The sequence below is a fragment of the Mchenga conophoros genome, linkage group LG1, assembly GCF_057382185.1.
Source record: "Mchenga conophoros isolate Kocher_MC1m ecotype Shallow Benthic linkage group LG1, M_conophoros_male_GT1.1, whole genome shotgun sequence".
NCBI lineage: Eukaryota > Metazoa > Chordata > Actinopteri > Cichliformes > Cichlidae > Mchenga > Mchenga conophoros.
The window spans coordinates 28,682,320-28,699,580 of NC_140526.1; the positions used below are offsets into that span (position 1 = coordinate 28,682,320).

General features: G+C 42.4%; 1 protein-coding gene across 3 annotated transcripts; it reads right to left on the reverse strand.

The window, feature by feature from the left end:
- Nucleotides 1-229: 229 nt before the first annotated feature.
- Nucleotides 230-15,575, reverse strand: mapk6 (mitogen-activated protein kinase 6). 3 transcript variants are annotated; one of them, XM_085273494.1, is made up of 8 exons: nt 15,360-15,575; nt 10,730-11,641; nt 10,287-10,604; nt 4,222-4,366; nt 3,684-3,848; nt 3,352-3,547; nt 3,057-3,174; nt 230-2,687 (listed from the first exon to the last, which is right to left on the reverse strand). In XM_085273494.1, the coding sequence occupies exons 2-8, from the start codon at nt 10,964-10,966 to the stop codon at nt 1,590-1,592; spliced, it is 2,277 nt and encodes a 758-aa protein (XP_085129620.1). In that variant the 5' UTR covers nt 10,967-11,641; nt 15,360-15,575; the 3' UTR covers nt 230-1,589. The 3 variants fall into 3 exon arrangements, with proteins under 3 accessions (XP_085129620.1, XP_085129629.1, XP_085129611.1); XM_085273503.1 differs by lacking the exon at nt 15,360-15,575 and adding an exon at nt 13,876-14,205; XM_085273485.1 differs by lacking the exon at nt 15,360-15,575 and adding an exon at nt 12,412-12,568.
- Between the last annotated feature and the right edge of the window lie 1,686 nt (nt 15,576-17,261).

Consider the following 17,261-nt stretch of genomic DNA (forward strand, 5'->3'; position numbering starts at 1 on the left):
TATGAGAAGCAGGTGGAAACCAAGTTGGCAGCTTTGAAATATGGTGGTCTCAACCAGAGCTACATTTAGCTGGTGATTCAAATCCCGTGTCCCCAGCACTTCCAGTGAAATCCAGTCTGCTTACTTGGACTTTAAAAGTGGCACGTAGATTTGGCGGCACGTCTTCTCCAAGGACCAGGTTTATGACGGGGCCAATCCCCGATCAAGAACAAGGAAGAGGAGGCTAAACTCTCTGCCAATAATTTTTATTGAGATATTTTGTAGAACAGGGGAACCAATGATTACAAAAAAAGTCCGTAAGTGTTCTACATGCTACACCTTAACCTAATTTCATCATGCTTGCCTGGAAAAAGTACATAGAAATTTAACAAACAAAAAACAAAAAAGTACAATTAAAACTGACGTACATTATACTCACCATTAACTGTACCTTTCTCCTGCCTCCATGCACGCAACTTTAATTTTATTTTATTTTTTTACATTTGGATAAAAAAAAAAAATTAAGACTTTTAGGCGCTTCTTTAAACCATAAAATAATTTTTTTCTCCACTAAAGACAAAACGCACCCATTTTTTAAAAAAAAGAAAAAAAAAAGATATCCATTAGAACAGTATTGATGGAAAATGGAAAGCCTCGACTTCAACATAACACATGAATATGCATCCTACCTTAAAACAAAAGAACACTTGCACGCCCGTATAGTGCCAAAAATGAAAATGGAAGTCTGCCCAACTCCTCAAATCTTCAATAATCACATTGAAATAACACATTTTGATAAAATAAATAGCGCACATTTTGCTAGAAATAAATAAATGATTACTGAAACACCTCACTATGTTAATTGCTAAAGTGAGACAGATTTCATCTACGCGACCACTTCATTTCATGGTATGAGGATGGTCATGTGTGTAAAGCACTAGTGCGGCTTCGAGTGTCTCTCGCGGCTGTTACCTTGAGGTAGATAACACATTTACATTAACGCCTACGATAATGGTTGCTGCTGGCATCATGTGTCAGATTTACAGTATGAAAGGGTTTTCAAGGAAGCTTTCTTCAGGGAAAAAAAAAATGTCAGAAGGTCAAAGAATATTTTAAAAAGAAGGAAAAACAAAAAAAAACATGACAAACAAGACACCCCACCCCAGGAAAGGCTGTTTGAGAGCACTTTAAAACCCCACAGCAATGTTAGCGTCTACCTTCCTTCTTTATGTCACACCCAGAACGGCCAAACTTCATCTCTTAAATCCTCTCTACCTCATCCTCCCTCCTCTAGATACTTCTTTCCCGCTCCTCTTTCATCTACAGTACTTAAATGTGCGACTGACATGCCAGTATAGCAATGAGGGTGTAGACATTAACCCATGAAGGCCTGGTGATCAAGGCTCAGAGTGATGATCAAAACTCTTTAAATAAAATCACCCTTTTCGACTCTTTAAAAAAAACAAACAAACAAACAAACAAACATAATAATAACAAAAAAAAAGGTATGAAATGATTCAAGTACAGTATACCATATTATTTAAAAAAAAAAAAGCAACATAAAAACAAAACTGCCTAGATTTTGCACTGTGAGGAAGATATACATTTCCTTAATTAAGATGTTTGAAGATGCTGCTGTACGTTTTGTGGGCAATTTGTGGGGAGCATTTGACAGCGCAGGGGGTGAGGGACGCCTGGATGGATTTTAGAGGCAGTTCATCAGTGCTGTCAAAGCCAGGAAGGGCCAGAGAGTCCAGCTGCATATTGAGCACAATCTCCGTGCTTCTGTCAAGGAAGCTCTCGTCTAGCTCTCTCACCACCGGGGACCCAATCTGCGGGCTGGCAGTCTCGGAGACTACTTCTTCCCTCCTGCTGAACAGGTGGTCCAGGTAGCTGGTGTAAGGGCTTTCCTTCTGGAGGTGGTCCTCTTTGCCAATGTCCCAGCACGCTTCGTCTATCAAAATGTCATTCTCTCCGACCGTGTCCCCAGAGCTCTCCCAGGGGCGAGCAGGCCAGACGCAGTCCCCGCCGACCACTCCCAGCCCTCCGCCACCTAGCTGGGCGAGATTTACCAGGCACTTCTCCTCCTTCTCCTGACTTATGGACTTGGACATAGAGGTTGAGCGAGGAGCCTCGAGCTGGGAGACAGAAAAGTTGAGCTCGTTCAGGAGGCCCACCTCATTCAGGAGCCCCACATCGTTGAGCAGGGTCACCTCCTGACAGGGCTCCGGCTGCAGGCTCAGCTTGATGGTGCTGGCAATGAAGGAGTCAAAGTCAAAGCCTTGGTTCTGCTGGCTCTGAGGCTTTTCCGTCTGGTGTTTCTCTTGCACTTTGTCCTTCTCTACAGGGCTCTTCTCTGCCTCCTTTAATGCGATCTGAGCCTTTACCAGCCCGTTCTTCTCGCATTTGCTCTTGGACTTGCGGTCTGCCTTCTCCTTGCTCTGCTGCTCCTTCCAGTTGGAGAGGTCGATGATAAGCTTGGGTTCGTAGTAGTGGTTGACTTCACTGTCTCTCCAGATGAGGTTGTCCAGGTAGGAGGGCGACACAGCCTTGTAGTTACAGGTGTGGCTACACTGCAAGTCACAGTATTTGTTCTCGTGGTGGTCATCCTGCCAAGATCTCTCTAGTGGGAATGGGGTTGAGTAGTCGAAGGACGGCTCGTCCAGGAACTTCTCTCGATCTCCATCAGCATATTTACGAGGATCCACCTAGAAAAAGACAACAGCTACCTTTCAGAATCTGATCATTTAAGTCAGTACTGATTTAAATCCAATTTATATTAGTAAGGAATGAGCTCTCTTGCACCTAGCTTTTTTCAGACATGGATTAAGCCTATCCAAACAAAAATACATGTAAAATTCAAGGAAGGCCGCCTCTGAAATAATGTTTATTTATGTTAGCAATAAAGCTCAATCTATGAATGGGAACCCGGCCTTAAGGCTTTTATTGATGTATACCACTTTAAGATCAATCCAATACTTGCTTCCTTGCCCAGAATTAATCACCCTTAAGGTTCTGAAAAAGCAGTGAAAATAGTTTTGATAGTAGGTTTGAAGCGTTTGTCAAAAATAACTCACCTGGACGACCTCTTCGTCCGTTACATCGGAGAGTGCCCTTGGGTCAACCTGAACTTCGTCTGGGTCATGGGTGCTGTGCAAGTGCCAGTCAGCTTCTGAGAACTGGCTCTCATGATACCTAATGGATAAAGAAATAGAAAGACTTCATTAGCAACAGTCATATACAGACTAAGTTTGCAAATAAACTCTAGTCAAACAGTGAGAGCTGCTCACTTGCAGCAAGCACAGCAAAACAAATTCCGCTGAAGTTAATCCCAAGAGAATATGTGAGAGGGAAATAAGTGAGAAGGCACACCTGTCACAAGTGTGGCTGTGGCTCTGGTCCATGAGCAGGATATCATCTACCTCATCCTCAATGTGAAAGGGGTGCAGAGACACAGGCTCATCCAGGGGGAAGGAGTAGTCAGCCATATAGGGGTGTGCCAGGGCCTCTTCCGCAGTCAGACGATCCATGGGGTTAAAGGTCAGGATCTTCTCCAGGAAATCAAGGGCTGTAAAGGAGAAGGACAATGAGATTATCAAGCTGGAAATACGAGATGTGATCTATGAAGTACACGACCATGACCCTGGGTTCACAAGCACTTCATAAGGCTCCAAGTACTTCTGATTAATTAAAGTGGTACTTACCCTGCGGACTGACATCAGGCAGCAGTTTGGCCAATGGTGTGTGAGGCTTGGTCATGTCATTGCGGATAAAGACGGGAATTACGCTATGGAGCTCCTGGCGGTCTTCGTCTCGTAGTACAGGGATTGACTCCAGGATCAGCTGCATCTGTTCCAGTTCGTGAGCTCCTGAAACAGCAAACAGAAATATTATGGAGTTTTTTAGAGGAGAACCCATGACTCAACTTCTGCATGACTGAGGGAGTTTGAGTGAGGCAGCCTCGATTCCCATGATCTGCTTCAGATCATGGGAATTGAGATTTCATTTGCCTTGTGGTCAGCTCAAGGCTGTTTTAACAAGAACAGTCTCTCCCTGCACCGGCCGAATACGCAAAGTCAAACCAGACTGTCTGGTTTACCATGTGTTTAACAAACAAAATTAGCATATGTGTCATCACACCTATACTTGACATTTAACTCTGTCACTTGAGCCACCTTAAAGACTGATTTTACACAAGGTGTGAGGAGTGAGTCTGACATAACAAACTGAGTCAACATTTACCTGCAAACAGGGTTTTCCCTGTGAGCATCTCAGCAAAGATGCAGCCAGCAGCCCACATGTCGATGGCTTTGGTGTAGTTGTTAGGAGAGAGCAGCAGGCGAGGAGATCTGTACCACTTTGTGACAAGACCTTCAGAGAGATGGCCCTGTCGTGGTGGGAAACCAGACATTAATTGTAACCCTCTAAAAAATACATTACAGTACTGGAAATAGTGCAGCATTATCATTATTATTATTGTTATTATTATTTTTTTATGAGTGACAAGTTACTTTCAGTTTGTTTTCATTCAGTGGTAAGATGCTCATAAGTCTGCAGTGATTCACAATAAAAGCTATGTAGAGCTGGGCGATAGAACGATAACGACATGTATCGCGATATAACTTTTACTCGATAGAGAAATTAAGCTATCGCGATAGACCTCGCCGCTCTTGTCCTCAAAAAAAAAAAAATAAATAAAAGGTCAGCCAATCCAAATTAAGTAGCGCAGAGCCGAACCAATCACAGCCGCAGCGTCACGTCGCGTGACTTGTTACGTACAGCACAAGTGCCAAGCCGCACGTGTGTTTGTTTGGGAAGCAGCCAGCGGGTAATGGAGCCAGCGCGTAATGGAGGAAATGAGTGTGCTGACTAGAAAAATCAACCGAGCGTGACCGAAGAGAAAACAGATGATGGTTCCAATGCCGGAGAGATTGTCAAACGGAAGAGCCATAGAAGTTCCGTAGTGTGAAGGTATTTCGGCTATTTCAAGTCTGACAAAAAACAGAGTAGCGTGCACTGTAAATTGTGCCGAAAGCAAGTCTGGAAATACAATAAACTGGTGCATGCGTCACACTGCGCCACGTTATTGTTTCGGTGAAATGAATTTCTACAATACTGTTACTGTTAATTCTACTCTCTGCAGTGTTTAAATGCTTACATATACACACAGTTACTGTCCCTCCACACATACGACTCTGTTCTGCTTCTATGCCCCAGCTTTGTTTACTTTTTCCCACCGAGGCTTCTAGACTTCTGATTGGCCAACATTTCGGCACGGTTAGGAATCTAGCGCCACCTGCTGCTTTGGCATGTTCATAGCAGCGTTTTCCTTCATTTCTGCCTTTATGTGTGGACGTGATTATTTTTTAAAACGAAAACGGAAAATCTCCGTTTTCAAAAATACCCGTGTACGTGTGGACGTAGCCTCAGTCTCTGACTGGAAGCGCCAATTCGTCATTCGGCTTTTGTCAGACTAAAGTAACTGTTAACACTGTTTGAAAAGCTAAGATATACAACAAGGAGAGATTGAGAATTTCCTTTTAGTTCTCAGTTTATTTGATATTGACAAAAGTTAGTCAGTTTTGTCTGTTCTTCTGTAAAACAAACTAAGATTTATTTTTAGAATTAATATTTTGTTTCTAAGTGGAATTGACAATTTAGTCTGTTTCGTTTGTTCTATTTTGAAACTTAAACGCTTTAGCGGCTGCCTTTTGTGTAGTTTGCAATATTTGCCTTTATTTATCTGAAAAAGTCTCATGTTCCTTAAGTACATCTACCCTGTTGAACTTATTATGGGAAATAAATATTTAAATAAAAACAAGCTGCTGATTATTTCACATTTTACTTGTGAGCAACGGCACATTTAAATCTTACAAATATAGTTATTTGGCTTATATCGTGATAGATATCATTATCGCCTGAAATGAAAAAAAAAAAAAAACATATCGTGATATGAAAAAATCTCATATCGCCGAGCTCTAAAGCTATGATTACCCTTGTTTCATGTACCTCCACGTTTGCCACACAATACAGGTAACAGGAGATGTGACACTATCCTGCAAGTCTGTGCTAAACATTCAGAGCCCTGTGCCATCTCCTTAACAGCCGTACTCTGTGCTGGTCACGTACACCACACAGCATACAAAGACCCCCCGCCCAAAAAAGAAGAGACCAATGAAAAGAGGGGAGAGCAGGCCATGTCAGCAGTCTGAGCAGGATAATACCCCACTGCCACTAACCTGCACTCAAACAGTGCCTGACTAGTCACAAGGCCAGGAGGGCACCAAGCATAAAGGAAGCTGACCTCTGTATGTGTGTCTACACACTCAATGGGGGGAGGGGGAGTGGTAAAACAACACCCTTGCTGCGCTCTTTTTTCCCCCCCACATGGAGTGGTAGTTTGTGGGACCAAAATGGACTGCTCACCACTGTGGGAGGCTCCCATTTCTGCCCAAATTTAGCCACAAATACTTGATGTCATCCTATCCTTAAGTGCCTGCAAGCCCTTGTTTTGATGGGACCTATAAAGATTGTAAAGAGGTGGGGGGAATTAAGAGATAGTCTGGCACATAGACAGGTCATACCTAGTGACTGGGACCAGAACCCATTCTGAGAAGCAGCTGGTAAAGCCGACCTGTGAGATTGTGTTTACGGGGGAGAAACACACACAACCAGCTTAACAGAGAATGTAAATTAGGTTAGCTTGAAAGAGTCATTGCAGAGAGTAAGGACAATGCGTAATGGACTCTGAACTAAAAGGAACAGATTAAAGTTTGCCTACCAGCTAAGTGCATAAAGTGCATTAGGTGAACCTTCCAGCTCAATTCTTTTACAGATTTTCAAGCGGACCATTCACCATAAAGCTTTAAAGCATTAACAATGTCAGTACCTCCAGCAGCAGCTGGTGAATAACTTCACTACTGGATCTACAACAGCTCAGGCTGACATTTAATGATTCACAACTAGGCCTCTCCATGTGACAGGCTGTGGTTAGTCAGAGCAACCTCAAGCAGGTTTAACCAGATGTCAGTAAAGGTGGCTTCTGGAGAATCAGAAAGATCCTCCCCCACCTCCCAATCCAGGATAAAGCTGTTGACCGAAAAATAAGTAATCAATTTTGTTGCCAATACAGATTCACTTCCGAGTTCAACTGTCAAGTACTAAATGAGGAGGATGTGCGCCTAATAAATAAGAAAAAAAAAAACATTTCCATCTGGATCTTTGGCTTCTCTGAATAATTTGTGATACATCTGCTTGCTGCAGAACAAGATTAAACTACTGTTTAAAATCAAGAAAGTACAGGGTGGAATAATCAAAACCAGCTCTCTAAAACTCATTGAGCCTGAAGTCAACTTTGCTGCATTTATTCTGAATCTTGTAAAGTCTGGCACCAGACAGGCCCAGTGGTAGCTAAATAACTGGGTCAAGTATGCTTTTTATTGCAGCTGTGGCTTAGAATTGTTCACTTTGATGAATGTGTGGCAGAAACAAACCTTGTGAAGGTCTTTTATAACATTCCTAACAACGTCACGGCTATCACCTCTATAGCATCTCAAATTACTGAAAATTATACCAAACCACAGGCAAGCACAAGATCACACTTTTTCAATATTCAATAGTCTGACAGGCAACATGCAAACAACCGTTTCCACAGCACAAAATTATGCGAATGTCTGACAAGTTTGCCACTTTTTTCTAGGCGTCATAAAAAGACAAACCTTTAAATGGTTTGCCAAGCCAAACGATCTCTCAGTGATAAATCACAAGAATAGCGAAGACTAGACTGGATGTCACTTCTAGAGAATGTATTTTTGACACACTCAAACTGCTTAACTTAGACACACAGTAAAAATTGTTAAAGCCTCAGCAATTCTTGTTTAAAACTGTTAAAAGCTTCTTTGACTGACTTTTGGTTCAGCTTAGTCTCTAGCTAAAGTTTGGGACAAGACTGAAAGCGAACGCAGGCTTTAGATCAGCTTCAAATAAGGCTCTGAGCAAGGCTCCCACAATGAGACAAAGGGCTGGCTGGGAAAAGGAGGGGAACTGGGGTTGGAAAAGTTGGATGAGTACACGTGAATTTTTGTCATTCTTGAGTATGAGCCACTATTAGGCGAGACCTCAAAGCTCACAGAGACAGAAACTGTTTCCCCACAGAAACAGGTAGTTGTGCTTAAAACAAAGCTATGCAGGATTATTAAAAGCCTAAAGGGAACCATGAGCTGTTGATGTCTTTTAGCCAAGGCATTATAAGAAAGAAAAAGCGTGGGAGGAAAGGATTAAACAAATGCCTGGTGAATGCACCACTGATGCATGAATCCAAGATCACATTACCGAAGCTAAACTAGAAACTGAAGTTCACTTGAAAAATAGCTGTTTTTTTTTTTAGAAATGATGTTATTCAAATACATTGCACTCCAGCACTGCGTCTCGGACCCTATGCTCTAAGTAGAGGGTGGTCGTGAAAGAGCATTTGCCCCCCAGTGAATGTGGCATGTGGTCAACAGTAAAACCAACTGTTTTTTTAACACCTTCACGCTGTGCCACTGGTGTGTTATCTGGGGGTGCCAAGTTCATTTTTAAACACGCCTCATTTGTTCTTAGACACTCACTTTAAATGAGTCTAGGAGCCATAAAAAGGTGGTTGGTAAAGATACTAGCTTAACTTTGCCCCTTGGTACAGCTATTATCACAAAAACAATGAAAAACCCCAAAACAAAAACAAAACAAACAAAAACACAGTAAGGAGAGCTTCATGGAAAACCAGTTAGTCAATCTGACTATAGCGTTTCCATCTTTGAGCAGCAGTAATCTGCTGCAGTACATCTTTGAGCTCTGACCCCAGGCAAGCAGCTTAAGGAGGGAAAAAATAAAAACTTCTCTAAAGCATCTGGCCTGCTACAGACACTAAACTGTGAAGCTCTCATTCCTTCCCAGCAACTATTACCTTACTCTTCCTAGTGCGCAGTGACATACTGTCTCAAAAGACATGACTCATATGAAAACAGTCAGAGCTGAAAATGTGACTACATGACCAAAACGCAGTTTTCGTATTTAACTGGCAATTAAGCCAGTTATGGTAAACAAGGGTGCGTAAGTCTATTTCGAGGGATGCATTGTGTGGCAGGAGCCTGGATGAGTAATGGATATGAATGAGACAGTACCATCCAGTGAGATCACCCATCACTTGAGCCCCATTTCCCTTCTGTGACTAATCCGAGACACATGCAAGCATCTGACCACCTTAGCGCCTCAAGAAGATCCGGGCAGAGACACAGAGGGAGGGACAGGCTTCCCAACCTAGATTTCCTCACATTACACCACCATATGGCCATCAACTGGAATTTCCTCATCCCTTTATAAAGGTGACAGCAACACACAAGAGCTACACAGGCCTCCCACGTGGCTGCAATTACACAGGCTGATCTATACTCTTCTCACACTGAAGACAGAAACAGCTTCTTTAATGCTACAATTACATTGCTTCACAGAACAAAGGTGGTTTTATAGAAAGCATTAAAATGTGTGCATTCAACAGATGGCGTGCCAGCATTTGGCTTTCTAAGCACGTGTTTACAGTAAGCATCTTTCAGAAACCAGTGAAAAGCCATGAACAAAGAAAACAGCAAGGGACACAAATGTCTTCACTTCTAAAAGTCTCATGCATGAGAATTTGCTTATTGGAGCAATGACCTCATGCAAAGAGAACTCATGCAAAGCATCCTCCTTTCAGATGTAACAAATCCTCAATTTTTATTTTTTAAGAGCAGGATGTCCACAACAAATTTTTGCAGCCTCAAGCCTTCGTCAGTTTTCTCTAAAAGCTGATGGAGGCGCAACGTTGAACTCTTCCGGTTTTGTGTCATTGTGAAAACATTACTACACCCCCCCCCCCAAACACACACACACACACACCCTCCGCTGGAGATCCTATTGTAGCACGTCTTAATTAAGCCACATTATCACAAACTAATCTCCAATTCTTATCGTCTATACTTTTACATAATGGAAAAAAATGTTTCCCACGGCTTTGTTTTCAACCCTCACTTATGAGAAGGGAAGGCGAGGCCTTACCTCAAGGAACCACATCCTTTCTAGCTCACTTCCTGCTCAAAAAACTGAGTCACCCTGGGGAGTACCACATTACTGGGCAATAAACATCTCGTGTCAGAGCAGCAGAGCACTCGTATATGGGCAAAGAGTTCACCAGCGCTGCTATATTTGTTCTGCTTTGCGCTGTAGCCTGTGCTGCATTATAACCACCCATCATAAACCACAGCAGACCAGCAAAACTCTGCAATTGGTCTTACCTTGTGAGAGTAGTGAGGGTCCATAATGCGTGCCAGTCCAAAGTCCCCGATTTTAAGTACCAGGTCCTCCGTGTTGACAAACAGGTTGGCAGGCTTGAGGTCACGGTGCAGCACATTGGCAGAGTGGATGTATTTAAGGCCCCTGAGGAGCTGGTACATGAAGAGCCGGGCGTGATCCTCTGAGAGAAGGCCCCTCTCCAGTAGCTGACACAAATCAGTCTCCATGTACTCTTGCACAATGTAGACCGAGTTGACCTCCGTAAGAGACACCACATCCTCTGTTAGCCTGCGACCGCTGGGGCCCAACGTCTCAAACACCTAGTTCCATAAAAAGGAGGGTATGTGTTGATCATGAAGTCTTTTCATTTTCTGTCACAGCCAGATAAAAAAAAGATAGCAACGTTTTCTTTTCTTTTTTTTAAACTTTGAACCTCCCAACATACCTTGACAATGTTGTCATGGTCGAGGCGTCTGATAATCTTGATTTCCCGGAGGGCGTGCTTGACGCTCTGGGGGTCAGTCAAGATAATTTTCTTCACGGCTACACGCTTGTCACAGTCAGTGTCAACTGCTGAGAACACGAGGCCATTCCCTCCATAGCCCAGAGGCTTCAAGTCCATGTAGCGAGAACCCAGGTCAAAGCCGTGGATGTTCATCAATGACTCAAACTTCTCTGCCATGACTTTTTGTTTTTGTGGGCTTCTACACCAAGCTTCTGCTATCTCTAATGTTAATCCTCTGGCCCGTTTCAAGCCCAATTTTCGCACTTAACAGAGGAATCCCCGCCCCCCCTTGCTTCAGAGGTTCCGCTGACCCCTGTACAGACGACTACCAAGTCACCCCCTCTAGCTGTCACTGTCAGATGCAAGGTTTTAATGTGTAGTCAAAGTTTCCTTCCATTTTGAGTAAGGAGAGAAAATTTTAAAGTTGAATTCATCCTCCAATCCTGAATGTGTGGATATATTTAAATGAACAGCTCTAAGTAAACTAGTGTTTGCAGACGGCAAATGGAATGGTCTTTGAGGCAAATTAAAGCGCACTGGCACGATCTTAAACTATAAAAGCACGTAATTGCATCCTCACAGTGCAAATACATTCAGTGTATGACTGGTCCTGAGCAGCTTCATGTGAGTAAACGCACTGCTAATTCTTTTCTTTCTTTCTTTCTTTTTTTCCTTTGTAAATATATGTATAGATCTGTCTGTGTAGTTTTCCTGTCAATTCACGTCGTCTATAAAAATTGAAATGAGTCTGGCCTTTAAGTCTCTAAAGTAATTCCTCAGCCTCAATGATCAGGTGGCTCTAGCTCGCCACAGTCGCAATCAAAACTATCCTCCATTTTACTTGGATATAACCTGAAAGACAAAGAAAAACAAAACAAAAAATAAGTGTGAGAACACATGTATTGTGCCAGAGCAAACTGGGTTTGAGCCCATCATTTGACACATTGTTTCCGTCTTCTATGAAGATGTCTCACTCTGTAAGGCTGACATGTGTTAGGGATTTCCATTAAGCAACAAGCTGCCTCGCTCGGCCGGCTTTTGAACGCGGTGACATTACGAGAAGCTAACCCCTCCCCCGCTCCAGTGACGCGCCTGCTAGTCCGGTTTTCTAGGTATCGTTAAAATTAAAGAGATAACATTTAGAAGCTTCACGAAGATCAGTATCCACGAGAGTACACGAATACTACACATTAAAGACGAATAACCGTGTTCACAGCGCCTACTTTTGGCCCTCGCCCGGTCTCTGTTGACTAGCTCGCGGGGGAGAAAAAAAAAAAGCGAAGAATGGCAGAGTAACGGCAAGCAAGCGAGAGACCGCCGTTGATCTAATTTAGAACATAACCACGACCACCCTTTGACGTTAACATGAGCTAAATTATATGTGGAAAACATATCTCACTACATCACTCATTTTATATACTTAAAAAAAACATCAAGCCAGCGAGAAATGTGCCGACAGCGCGAACAAAGGGGTCGTTGTTGGCGGAGGCTTCTGACTACGTGGTACAGCTTTCCTAGCGCTAAGCAGCACAAAGCCGACGTCGATTAAACGGCTCGAATAACAGCGAATCCAACATAACATGTACATAATAATCAGAATCTATATATAACATGTTACTCACGGTCCTTGTTTGTTGCATTAGGCGGGCTATAGTTTTAATCAAACCCAGACGAGGTTTGACTGCGATCCGCTCCCGGTGCTATGCGGATCTGTTGCAATCGCCATTTAGGCTAGGTAGAGAAAGGCAGCAGCGACGTCACAAGGCCACCTTCACTGACTGTCGGAAAGATGTCTACTACGACTACGAGTCTTCAACAAACAATTTATTTTTACTTATTTGTTGTTTTCCCCAGCTTTTAGTTGCATACTAGCAGTTATTTACAAATAAATATTCCTGATTTATTTTTAAAATTATTATCAACCCACTATTACATTGATAGAGTACTGTAATTATCTCTAGTTCTAATACCCTAACCCCACTCTGGGTTCACTGGGTTCATTATTCAGACAACAGCATGCAGTGAGTTGGCACTGCTTCATAAATAATGAAGTTTAACTTAGATCATTTGCATTATTTCTAAAAATCATGAATTAATCACCTCATGTTTCTGATCATTTTTATTATCACAGAAACACAACTGTGTCATATTACTCATAATACATGTATTGATATTTTAGCAGTGTAATGAACAATTAAGTTGGTAAGCAGCTGAAATGTCAGCAACTGGTGATTGAATTGGTTAAAAAGAAATAAAAATAAAAACACAAAAAATAATCTATTGTTTCCAGCCCAGAACTTTGACAGTCAGATATATCTGTATCTATATTTATAGGTGGAGCTGTATGCTTCGAGCAGTACTTGAATACAGCAGGAATCATTCAAAACATTTGAAGTTGGAGTTCATTCCAACTCAGTGTTTGTGTTTATAGTCCAAGTGATAGCAGCACTGTACCACAGGCAACCTCACCATCACTTACCTCATTATCACCTCTTGATGCATGCAAAGTTCAACCAGCCGTAACTGCAGGCCATTTTATAATAGACCAACCCCCAGAAGTAACAAACCTCTAGAAAGAGTTTTTTGTTTTGTTTTGTTTTTTGTCACTTGCTCTATTATGCAACGTAAAATGAGGATGCCACAAGATAATGGACCAGGAAGAACATTCTTTACCCAGCCTATTTGATCTCCTATCTGGAAATCTGGGGGGTGGAAATACTGCATTATAACCTGCAGAGCAGATACAGCTGTTCATTTTAGTTGAAACACCTCAGTGCATCATTTGCTTACACTTTGCTCTTTAGTATTTTACATTTAAAATTTGAGTTGTCCTCCAAATAGAAAATCATTGCCTATTTATTGCCTCTCAGAATTTCTGTTGAGAAAGCGTCATCCCTCTATTTTCCAACCATTGTTAAATTTTACTCAAGGCAGCATCAATAGTACGAATGGTATTATTTGTCTTTTCTTTGCAAAACGAAGCTGTTTTCTAGCTTTTTGTTTCATTTTATTTATTTATTTTTAGTGACGCGCAGTAGTGGTCTTGTCAGTGACTTAAAAAAAAAAAACCCGGACAGGTCACTCACATGCGCCATGCGGATTTACTCCCTTTGGCACCGACAGGGTGTTTCTCTTTTAGCGGCCCGACATCACGTCACATCAGATCTCCGCGAGGATTACACATCCCGAGGAAAAGAAGTGAAGAAATCAAATACGGCACTGATTTGATTCCCTCATTCTACGGATGGTCCCGCGGAGCGCCCGGTCCTCCCTCTCTGTGGATGCTGTGAATGGAGGGATGGAGAGGGAACGGGTGGGTGTGCAGGAAGGAGCATCATAGCCGCAGAAGTCTACATCAGCATCCGCATGCAGACCATGTGAGTGCCCATGTGTCCGACAATGCGGCTGGCTCTTACGGGCCGGGGTGGGCTCTGCGATGGAGAGAGAAACTACATGCTGCCGGAACGTGATGCGACTGAGAGAGAGAAATGTTGGGAAAAGACATGATATAGTTCACCGCTGCTCTGAACATCAGATTACGATTGGGCTATATGTTACCCCGTCCATTAATGCTCCCAAAGACGTAGAGCTATGTAATTACGTACTTTTATCAGCTATATTTTAAAAGCATAAAGACCTAGCTGAGGTGTATTTATTTATTTATTATTTGTTGGTTTGGTAAATCTATTATTTATAAGCGGCTTTTCTAGAAAAGATGAATGAAACTGCCTTTAGAAATTGCATTGAGTGTGCTTGTAAAAAGTGATGCAAATGTTCAGGTAGCAGCTTCACTGTCTTTGCTCCAAGTCACTTCCTTTGAGCTGATCAGGTAGAAATCAGAAAGAGAGAACTTCTCTTTACTGACATCTAGTCCTTTTGCACTTAACTCACTGATTGTGTGCGATATGTTGTCCCTCACCCCCACGAGTGCTCTTTTCTCTGTTGTATAGAGCCAAGAATGGAGGTCAGAAGATAAAGTCACATATTGTGTCTTTCATGAGACCCTGCCCTCACGTTTTGATCACGTTGGAGACAGAAGATCCGGACTTCTGTTACTTACATTTCAGTTATTACTGATATATCTCCGCAGGGTCATTACACTCTGTGCTCCGGGCTTCCTCTCTTTTATCATGAGATATAAGAGAACTGTTTCTCCAAGTCTTACACCGAAACGTCCGACTGAGATGTTTTTAATTTACTTCTGTTTCTGCCAGTCTTTTAATCATTGGCCCAACACAAACACAGCACTATTGCAGTCCATCAGTGTTGTTTGCTGCGCACAGAGTGTTTCATGTATGGAAAATGAGTGTGTGCACATGCTGTCAACCTGCTTGCAACAGTGGTAAGAGTCTCTTACTAAAACACACACTTTCACCTTTAAAGAGTATCTGAGTTTATCTCAGCTCCATTTCTGGACATTGCTATCCTCCTGCATGCATCCCCTGTTTTCTTATGTTGAACCTGTTCTTCATTTATACAAAGTCTGCACAAAAACTAAAATGTCCTCAGCTCTTGTCACTCTCAAGCTTGCTCATTCCTTTATGAAAGAAAAAATCTTCTGATCTCTTACCATGGCTGAAATTCTCCAGTGACGAATGGAGCAACATGGTGCCTGAGTCAATAGTCCATTCAGAAGAGTATGTTTTATGTCCGTCACTCCTAGTCCGAAAGGCAGAAAGCTTGAAAGACCCAGTGCACTCCACCGTCCGTTTATATGTGTGTGAATGTATTCTCAGAGCCTTGGCGGTGTGTTATCCTACTCCATGTGCCTCTGGTTGTGAGGTGGAGCTCCATGGAAAGTTAATATAGGCCAAGCCGGAGAGGGGAGGAGACTGCACTGTGTATGGCTTGGCCTTAGACAGAGCAGTGTGTCAGACACACCGAATCCACCTTTCTCTGTCTCTCTCTCTCTGCCACTTTTCTTACTCTTTTCTCATTCTTAAAAAAAATCCCTGTTATTTTCAGACCTGCTCACTTGTATTTTGTAAAAAGAAAAAGAGTTAATTATCTGTAGCCTGTCCTGAAATAAACTGTTGCTTCTAAGCAAGACACTCAGGAGTTATTTGTCTTTTTTTTTCTTAAAAAAAAAAATCTATTTGCTTAAATGGGAGAAAACAGTTTTTGGTCACACATTTCAAACCTTGACTATCAAGTCATTGTTTGCAGACAACCAGACTAGATACATCTGCACAAAGAGACCCTTTTATGTGTGGGCATGTGGTGCATCCTTGGATGTCCTCTGGGTTTATTGCTCTCTTTCATTGTCTGTTTCAGTAAGGGTGTTCGTGAACTTGTGAATTTACAAATGCCAGACATCAGTCTCTGCTGATTCTACAGGAAAAATCATTTCCAGTTTTTCTCTTGCCCCACAAATCTGGTTTTGCCTTCCCTGAAACCTGTGTCTGTTCTCTGCCTAATCACAGCATCTCCCCAGGTCTGCTACCTTTTGGCGGTGCTCCTTCCTCTGTCCTGTCTACTTGTCGTGCAGCACGTCCTGGTGTCTTGACAGGCTGGTATGTTTGGACTGTAAGGAAATACGTGCATGCACATTTGTTTGATATCCAAACCAGACCGTTGCAGAGTCTGGACCAGCTGTATGTTATCAAAAATATGCATGTGAGAGCATGAGGTCAAGCTGTGGGTTAGGGGTTGTTTGCCTATATTTTGCTTTCTAAATCGTCACTTGTTTGCGAGGAATTAATCAATGGAGTGTAGTGCTTATGCTGCAAACTTGTGCGCTGCCATGAGCATTGCCTGCGCGAGCAATGCTGCGCTCACTTGATAAACAGCATTGATTAATTAATCACTGATTACCCTGCCTGAGTGCAGTGAAAAACCGTTACATAGCGCAGCTTACAGAAGCAATAAGTCCTGCTCTCGGTAGACTGACCAGCACTAATCTCTGATGCTTTTCACTACAGTGTCCTCTGTTATATAACAGTCTGCCTCACCGGAGCTCAAACTAAGGTGCAGAACGGCTCACAAAGGAGTTTCAACTCCCGCACCCTTGTAAATGACCATATGACCACAGGACGTGTACAGCAGCTATATAATCCATACACTGTCTAACGCTGCGATAGTCTGGTATTTCACAGTGTTGTGAAAGAGGCTGTGAAGTGTTTGTCATTGTGTCTCCAGTGCAAGGGGCAAATGTGTTTATGCAATGGCATGACTTGCATATCTTGACAGAACAGGTAGTTCTGTGTTTTAAAACCTTTTTTTTTCCTTTCGTGTATGATCACTTTATTTCCAAAGCTTGTTGTGTTTAAATTGAACTGAACTTCACTGCTGCACTGCTGCTCAAAGGTAAAGCAGCCAGCTGTATTGAAAAAGCACATTTCATGCATACAGGTAGTTTTGGGGTGCTGTAAAAAAAACAAAACAACACAGAACAAGTCAACAAATGCACTTTTTTGAATTTAAAAGGAAAAAACTTCAACTTAAAACCACATGAGGGCACAATAAAAAAAGT